This window comes from Perna viridis, chromosome 3 (genome assembly GCF_037379345.1).
Source record: "Perna viridis isolate PV_CMFRI_1.1 ecotype Kerala chromosome 3, ASM3737934v1, whole genome shotgun sequence".
NCBI lineage: Eukaryota > Metazoa > Mollusca > Bivalvia > Mytilida > Mytilidae > Perna > Perna viridis.
The window spans coordinates 58,732,430-58,742,072 of NC_142447.1; the positions used below are offsets into that span (position 1 = coordinate 58,732,430).

Consider the following 9,643-nt stretch of genomic DNA (forward strand, 5'->3'; position numbering starts at 1 on the left):
GTTCTGTTTTGCAGAATTTTTTTTCATCTGGTTTTTGGACACAGAAAGAAGTTATTACACATCCCCAGTTGAAAATTCTTTTTCAAAAACTCTCAGCCACAGTATTAGATGCAAGAGCCAAAACAACAGTTTCTAAATATATTGGTTCTTTTAAACGATTTTTGATATGGACAAAGAGCTATCCAGAAATATCGTCAGTGTTTCCATGCAGTGAATTGTATGTGAGTTTATATTTGCAACATCTAATAGATACTAGTAATCACTTTAGAGTAGTAGAAGCAGCATTTTATGGCATAAAATGGTCACATCAAACAGCAGGCCTCAATAATCCATAAAATGGTCACATCAAACAGCAGGTCTCAATAATCCATAAAATGGGCACATCAAACAGCAGGTCTCAATAATCCATGCAACTCTGATATTGTTAGAAGCATACTTGATGCATTCAAGTGTATACGTGCTAGACCTATTAAGAAAAAGACACCAGTAGGCCCAGATATTGTCAAAAGACTTTTTAATGTATACAACAAACCTTAAAGAACACTTAAAGATTTACGTTTGTTATCTATGTGTGCTTTAGCTTATACAGGTTTTCTCAGATATGACGAACTTTGCGATATTAAGGCTAAAAATATTTCGTTCACAGAGAAGTATTTAGACATTTTTTATATAAAAAAGTAAAGCTGACTGTTATAGAAGAGGCAAAAATGTTTACATTTCAAGTTTAAGTAGTTCATTTTGTCCTCTCAAAATATTACGGTCTTATTTGACAGAGGCAGATATTGATATGGATTCAGATATGTATATTTTTATATCCTTATCTTTTTGAAAAAATCGAATAGTTATATATTACGTTCGAAAAATAAAAAGTTATCTTATACTCGGGCTAGAGAGGTAATTAAAGAAGCTCTAAGTAAAATTGGATGTATCGAAAAAGAATTTGGTTTGCATAGTTTCCGATCAGGCGGTGCTACAATGGCAGCAAAATATGGAATCTCAGATAGGTTATTTAAAATGCACGGTCGATGGAAATCCGACCAAGCCAAAGATGGATATGTTTCAGATGATTTGAATAATCGTTTATTAGTTTCACAAAATCTTGGCTTGTAATAGCAGCTTTCTTTGTACATCGACATGGTCACCGTGCCTGACAAAATCAAATATGATTTTTTGATGATTTATGCCTATATATGAGATAATGGTTACTAGTATGTGAGAGGTCTTTGCCTTGAAAATTGGGCAGTTATGCACATAAATATTTTATGTTTGGTTGAACAGGGTGAATTTAGAATATAATAGTATCCACAGAGTTTAGTGGCACTCAGGTCTGAGGTCATATTTTTTTCTGAAACAAACTAGGATATACTTTATTAAGGGACTAAGATTTTTTTGTATAATAATGTCACTAACATGTTAACGATGTTTGAAATCTCATCTGCATTTTTTTTACTACTTACAAATATTGTTCTAACTACATCATGAATTGATGTAAATGAGAAACAAGAACCAAATGTGTTTCTACTGACAGACATATTCTACAGTAAAAACTCCCCTTATGGATGTTAAGACTATACATAGAACTAACAAGTGGCATATTTAAGAAGCAGTCTTCAAATCTCATTTAAAATTCCTGTTTATTAATATCAGACTGGAGATCATTCAAGCATGTAAAAAACTCACAAAACTCCCTTTTATTTTGTATTCAGACTATATTACTGTCTTCATTTATCATTCAGTTGTTGCATTTTGAGACAAAAATTATATGAAATATGAATGAAATTGGTATTTTGCGAGAGTTATCTTCCTTGATTTTATAGATTTATGTGGAAAATTGATGCATGACTTTTCTGTATACAGAAGGGATCATAAATACATGCATAAAAATATGGCGCACGTTGATTCAAAAAGCATTGTTTGTCAGTGGGGTTTTCTGCACCATGAGTTGGTACTGTCTGAGTTTTATATGGATTGGTACTTATTTTTTTATGTTAAGGCATTCCATTATACATGCCTTGTTGACAATTGTTTACAAACATTTATACATATAGGTTAAATTGTGTTAACTTGTTTTGTATATTTAATTAATGCACTTTTTACATAATAGAAAATGCTGAAGTTTGCAAATGAGGAAATATCAGTAAAAATATTATTATTTTTAATAGAAAATGTCATCGTATAAAATATTGATAAGAAGTCATTAAGTTAACCACAAATTACATTTACATGAAAAACAATTCACTGGATAAAACATAAAAAAAAATTGATGAATCAGAAGACAGAAGAGATGTACATGGATTACATAAAAGATTTCATAACATCACAAAGTGATAGGTAATATAAAATAAATAGTCAGTAAGAATAAATAGATTATAGTAGTGGATTTGCTTTGATGTATCACAGACCTTAATTGGAGTTTTTCTTCTTTAATTGTTGAATCCATTACTGTAAATAAACAAGAACGTTGCATAAACATTAGATGTCAGACATAAATATGTAAATTTGTTATTGAGATTATTGAAAATGTTTTGAGCAAATAAAAAAAAACCTGAAGTGATAATATTTTGTAACAATGTATTTAATAATTGGTCAATTTTATTAATTTTTGTAATTTCTTGCTTTCAGTGAAAATCATATTTTGTATATAAATCTATAAAACTTACCCCTTCAAATCTCATTAGAGCCTCTTGTTTGTCTGTCAATGGAAACACTGTAATGAAAAAAAAATCGTTAAAAGAATTTTGAGAAATAAATCTCATGTAAATATTTCTATATATTCGAGTAAATAACTAGTGACTGAATTGAGCAAAATACAAAATAGTATCGGTATTGACTTCTGTATTAATGTTATACACCATGTATTAATGTTATACACCATGTATTATTGGAAACACATTTTTGTTATCCAAGTTTAGATGATTCGTTAGGCTTAGGCTAAATCTTTCTTGCATCACTTTTTAACTGCTTATGAAAACATTGTTACTTAAAATATAATAAAACTTACACTGAACAAGTTTCATTTTTGGTCTAAATAGAGCATCTCCTCCAAATATTTCTCGTAATGGTGCATATTCTCCATTTTGTATTTCTGTGTTTTCTGAGTGATTCGGTAGACTCGCTCCTCTCAGTTCTATGGAACAAAATTATGAATTGATTTAATATGGGATGGAAAACAGAGACTAAAAACTTGAAAATAATTCATTTCTAAATTTTGACTTTTAGTGTTTTGAACAATTTTTGTTTCTATAACGGATATTTCTGCATTCAAATAAAAAAACCAGTATTACGTTTAATGATTTCGGAATTGAAATAAAATTTGAAGTTAATTTAGCTGTGAAACATTTGTTTTCACCGAGATGACGATATTTGAGTGCGAAAATCAGACAATTAGATAACATTAAGTTGGAATAGATTAAATTTGTTTGATTTAAGAATGTTGTATAAAGCCAGCAAATGAGGATTAAACTTGCAGAGCATTTAGGATTGAATTTCATTTTCCAGTCCTTACCTATGAACGATCTTTCGTTGAAGTGTCCATCATTTTGGTTATGTATGTTCATGCTGTTGCTGTCTTTGTTTATCATCTGTTTATTTAATGGCATATCAACTGCTTCGGACAGGGAAGACGCGGGATTTGCTACCAAAGAATGAGCTGCGATTAAAGGAGGAGCAGCCTTTAATACTGCATGCGGTTGTGCTTTTTGCAAGTTAATTGAAGACAGAGCAGCGTTTAGTAACAACGATTGTTCAGTTTCCATTGGAAGAGCTGACTCTTTTGTTGAAGGTGACTCTGAGATCAAAGAAGAGGGAGCAGCTTGTAGTCCCACGAATTGTTTTGATTGTATTGAAGGAAAAGTTTGTTGTATCATAAATGGTGAATCCATGGGTGGTTTATCGATGAAGTCTCCTACCTTGTTTTCACCTACGTTCAACTGTCCAGACACAGTTGTATCCGTGTGCTCTAGAACCCTACTTTCCACTGGTCTAATTATAACTTTTTTCTGAGTTGTTTTCACCATTGGTTTTTCTACCATAACTGGTTTATGACTATCCACTACAGACTTTCCAGAAGCTACGTAAGGTGTGTTTACTTCACCAGTCTGTCTATGTAAATCTACAACTGATACTGAACTGTCTATTCCCAATGCATTCGATTTACTGGAGTGTATTTTTTCTAATGCTAGTGGAGTTTCAACCAGAGAAGAATGACTATCGATAACTGGTTCATCTTCAACTGGTATATATACTTCACTGTGTGATGGTATGCTTTTAACATCAGCATGCGATTTTACGACATGTTCCTTTGTGTTGGTAGTTGTTGCATGTGTTACGAATGCTGGCGAGTGTGTTTCAAAAGGTTCGGATGTTTTTAAAGCAGTTATTTCATTTCTATCATTTTTAAATTTATCTTTGGCACGTCCATTTAGTTTTTCGGTGCCAACATTTAGAATACCTTGTTGTTTCTGAAAAGAGTTGGTAGACACCGGTACAAAACTCATGCCTTGACTTTTCCCGGAGGAGCTTTGTCGTCTCCACCCAAGTAACTGTGTGTTGTCTACCAGGCCATATGTACGACCTGCAATGTTGTAAATATACTCTTGTGGAACTAACACGAAATCTTGGACGTTGTTTAAATGAGTAAGAAATCCGGAATTAGATAGAATGTAATTCCCGAAAAGATATTTTCCTCCCAAGAAAGGTCTTTTGCGTGGCCAATCAAAAATTAGACCATGTCGTGAGAATACAATTTGGTGATCAGATAACTTATTCTGAACAGACGGATTCGTAAACATTTCTCTGCTGCCTTTACTGTTCAAGTGTTCCTGGCTAAAGTCTACACCACTTGGAATACTATTGGGTCTTCTTGTTTGTCTGAAAATTTCGTTATTGTCCCTTAAGTTGATGCTTTCAGGTCTACTTGTTGGTTCTATATAGAGTGCTTGAATAGACGCAAAACTAAATTTGTCATATTTGATATTATCTGATTTCAAACAATGATCAACAAAACATAAAGAATAACATTCGTTTCTTTCAAGTATTTTTTAGCAGTTGTAGCATAAAGTTCTTTTAGTTGTATACAAATAATAATAATAATAATAATGAGATGAAACAGTGGACTCCACCTTTATATTTTGTTAAAATGAGGAAAACATAATTATGCTTTTACGTGGTAGCTTTGTATATCAGACATGTAAGTTTCAAAGAAATAGACAAAAACGATTTATGATTTAAACCTGTAAAACGTAAGAATAACCAAGCAATACTTTATTTAATGGATTATTTTACCAAGAAAGATGAATGGTGAGAGCACATTATGACTAGTTAATTTTTTTTAACGATTTTATTTATTTATTTCTTTTATTTACCTTTTGCCGAGGTGAATGCAAAACTGGAAATAATTAATATTGTTACTTGAAGCATCATGATGTTAAGCTGAAACAAATATAAAAATACGTTACAAACATGTACTAACGATGAAACATTAAGATACAAAGATGTAATAATTATGAAATAATGACTTTTGAGCTGGCAATTCATACATTCTTTACCGTTCGTTTTTTAAAAAAACTTAGTTTACCTTTTATATTCTCTATTCTTTATTTTGTCCAAAAATGAAATGGCGCTTTTATTTTTTATATTGTTTATCAAAATGTAAAATACTAGGAAAAACCTGGTTAAGGTAGTAGTTCTGTATAAGACATAAGTAACATCGCCTCACCTTGTCTGATATAAATCTAATCTCAATTTGAAAGCTTATGTTGTCTGTATCATATTTATTAATGAAACAACAAGGAAATAACTCGAACATTAATTGCTATTAGCTGACAGATATTACTACGTCAGAAATAAGGTTCGGCAGGTGATTTGACAATTGTTTTATTCTAAAGCTGACGAGCATACCGAATATCTTTTTTTACGTGGTTAGGTTTCGAAGGTAAAGTTGAATAAAAGATGTAATGAATTTGACTTAAAGACATGACAGGCGGATGTCACTTATAGGCAGTTTTAATTATCTGCTAATATGGTAGATGTATAATTTTAATTACACATGTCTAGTTTTTGTTTATTATTAATATATATTTATTTGATTGAAAAGTGATTAACCACTAGCTCTTTAGAGCACCAAAACATGTTCAATGGTCTTGTTTCAACATTGATAACTTATCAAGGAAAGTTTATATTTGCACTGATCACAAGTATACAAAATTACAAAATGTATGTTCAAATAGAAGAAAGGTATGGTAACTATTTGTCGTGTCCTAGCTAATTTATTCAATCGGTCATTGGTGCGAAGCGTTCATGCTTTTTTTTAATATATATCCTGAAACACTTTCATTAATTCTGTAGGTGTAATCCATAAAAGGGTGCTGTTTTAGAAATGTGTTATAAGCTGTTCAGATAAATGAATATTGTACCGCAAAGAAAAGGTTTATACTAATACTGACCATGCTGTTTTTCGTATTTATTCACTTTTCCATAGCAACAATTTATTTATCTGTGAAAAAAGGTTTATAAACGTATAGATCAACGTTCTGATAATTGAGTTAGCGGTTGTAAGACTTTAAGGAAAACAACACTGCGATATAAACAAGCGAGTTGAAACAAGGTTGGTGACATTTAAGACTTAATTGACGACATGCTATATGAAAACCGTAAAATAATGGAAAACCGTTTTGTCAGATTTTTTAAACTGATGTCTTCATTTCTATTACGAATAAAATGTATCTATGAATCATGATAATGAACTAGGAGTTTTGCCAGTTTTAAAGTTTTAAACGTTGTTTAAATAATTCATACTGATTTTATTTTCGACATAAGCACAACATACATAAATATATGACTACAAAATCGGAATAGGAAGACTTGTTTGCTCAAAGAGTAATCAAGCAAACCAGGATTTGAGCGGAAATACAAAAAAAAAACCATATTCGAAGGATAAAGACTAGACAGAAAAAATAGACACACATAACGAAGAATACGAAATAATCAGAATAACACGTAAAAAGGGACAAAATTAAATGAGTAATCAGCCCCCTACAAACTGGGAGAAAATTAATGCACAAAAATGCCAGAGTGTTTTTGCAATACATTCTATTAAAAGGATGGAAAAGGAACAGTTTTATTAAATTCTTAAATTTTCACTTAAAACGTAATAAATGCTTAAAACAAGACCCTTAATGCAGAGAAACCATTCAGTGTTATGTTTATTTTTTTTCATTGGTAAATGAATTTGTGAATTTTGAAATATCAGGGTTTGAACTTTATGTGTACTAGAATTATATTGCATTGAAATATCATTCAGTGTGACTATATTGAATTTAATTTCGAGAGTCGTCAGTTTGGAATTGAATGGTAACAAATTTACTTAAATAGCAACAGACATGAAAGGAGTACCGATCAATATGATTTAGATATGAAATACTTTAAATTTAATTGAAATTACTAAGTAACACTTGTTACACCTGATTTCAACATACATGTACTTTGTTTTCATATTTCATTACATATACCAGTGGTTGCTGAAAACCGCGAATTCAGAAGACGTAGATGTATTAGTGGGTTTTATTACAATCACTCTGGTGCATATTATTCAAAGTATATCTACACAAACTTGCGAACCCATGGCGAAACGTAACAAATGCACCAGCGTATAACTATTTTGTATTAATAAAAAAAGTAAATACATTTAGAGATCGCAAAAATGCATACAATAAGTATGCCAAAAAGTAATAAAATCAACGGTAACAGAATGCTGACAATTCTTAAATATCAAATTTAAAGTAATATAATGACTCAAAAGCACACTAATGACCAACAGACCAACATCTCCTCACTGTGGGCACGCGCATAAATTCTACGGAAGGGTTTAACTAGTTTCATAAGGCATTAACCATCCCCTTTAATATAAGGTAAAAAATGAACTTAAAAACAAACAAACACAAAAAAAATCTCTCAATAATGCTTCCAAGTCTCTCCATGGAATGTATCAACATAAAACATATAAACTAAATGAGATATCCTCTTAAAGAACGCTCCAAGTTACTGAAAGCCAGCACAGAACATATTAATGAATGGAAATACCATCAAAACCACCAGTATTAGAAAAAAAACCGGTCACTACAATTCTAGTGGGCCGGGTATAGAGTAGGCAAAATATCATCAAGATATCCAAAAGTATTAAAATGCATGAAATGAATTATATTTTGATGAATCTTTAAAGAGTTAAGACATGAAGGCCATTCATAAGAGTGGAGAAATCGGCTATGATCACAATTAGTCCCCATTGGAATACCAACAATCTGTATATTAAGAGTATTACGAAATCGAATAGAAATATTGTCAATTAAACAATTCAATGCATTGATCATATCTAAATATGACAAATTGATGTATTTATCCCGTCTTCCACCAGTGAAAAATGCATGGTAGTCAATTGGGAGCCGAGAGCCAATTTTATCAAAGAACCATTTGATTAAATCTGATAGTTTTTCTATAATAAGTTTATGTGGAAGGGTTTTGTATTGGGTAAAAAAGTCATAACCATCAACAGGATCATACGAATCTTGAAAATTATGAAGTCAATTTTATATCTCAAGTAAATGTTTAACACTCTTAAACTAGTTTACAACATTATTTTCTTAGTTTTTTTTATAGTGGTTAAACTATAGGTTAATAATTTAGATATATTAGTAGTAGAACATTAGATGGAAGATAAAATAAAACGTGATTTGAACGACTTTTTTTGAAGTTTTGGTATCCAGTATAAGATCGGAATAGTCATGTGATCGGTGTTAGTATCCATCTGCATCATGAAAACTGATTTATTCAACGGGTCATAGTTTTCCTCTCCTCGCTTGTCTACACGGACTTGACTTTTTATGAGTAACTCGGCGGGTGTTTCTAGAAAAGCATAGGACTCTTACCCTACCGGTGCACCTGGTCCATGCTCCCAGTTTTTAGTGGAGTCCGAGTTGCTCATTTGCTTTTGTTACTTTGTGTGTATGATTTTAGTTGCTTTATGTTCTTTTTCGTGTATGTCTGTTTTCCATGTCTGGTCTTTGTCCCTGGATTACATTCTTTTGATTACCGCTATAACCTTGGTTCCCTTGATTACTCTTTGGAGAAATACCAACATGCAATAGAGACCCATAAGATAGGCTGCCATTTTGGAAAGTTCATTTGCTTACAATTATTTGATTTTATATAGTTCTTTTCAACATAGAATCTAAAACAAACATTGGTTATGAATATAGAACATGTAGCATTTGAAAATTACATTCATTATAAACTCTGTAGGCATTTGATTTTATTCATTTTTTTTCTGTTATTTTAATCTTATCATTGGGAAATGATTAAACACTTTTTGTTTGTTACTCAGTTTATGGTTTTCATCGTCAATCAAGGCCAAATTTATCTTTACTTCTTTTTCCGTCCTCAAGTTTGATAAAAGTTTCAATTATTACTGGGAACATTACGAGTGTAATTCGCCAGTTTGAGCGAAGTTGAACAAGTCAATTTCGGGACTACTTCAATGAGTACACCCAAAATTAATCACATTTGTAATGATTTGCTTACAGTTACACGACTTCAATAATACTTTATAAAAGGATAAAACATTAATGTACTTGGCATGTGTCACTAAGTT

At 31.3% G+C, this 9,643-nt stretch overlaps 2 protein-coding genes across 2 annotated transcripts; one reads left to right on the forward strand and one right to left on the reverse strand.

The window, feature by feature from the left end:
* Positions 1–366: 366 nt before the first annotated feature.
* Positions 367–1,922, forward strand: LOC148623121 (uncharacterized; the record flags this gene model as incomplete). Its single annotated transcript, XM_088574162.1, has 2 exons — positions 367–525; positions 787–1,922. Coding segments are annotated over 2 exons (483 nt in total), but the record flags the coding sequence as incomplete, so codon positions are not given.
* Positions 1,923–1,930: 8 nt separating this feature from the next.
* Positions 1,931–5,465, reverse strand: LOC148623122 (uncharacterized). The gene is made up of 5 exons (XM_088573652.1): positions 5,364–5,465; positions 3,506–4,936; positions 3,002–3,127; positions 2,661–2,707; positions 1,931–2,442 (listed from the first exon to the last, which is right to left on the reverse strand). The coding sequence occupies exons 1-5, from the start codon at positions 5,419–5,421 to the stop codon at positions 2,440–2,442; spliced, it is 1,665 nt and encodes a 554-aa protein (XP_088429778.1). The 5' UTR covers positions 5,422–5,465; the 3' UTR covers positions 1,931–2,439.
* Between the last annotated feature and the right edge of the window lie 4,178 nt (positions 5,466–9,643).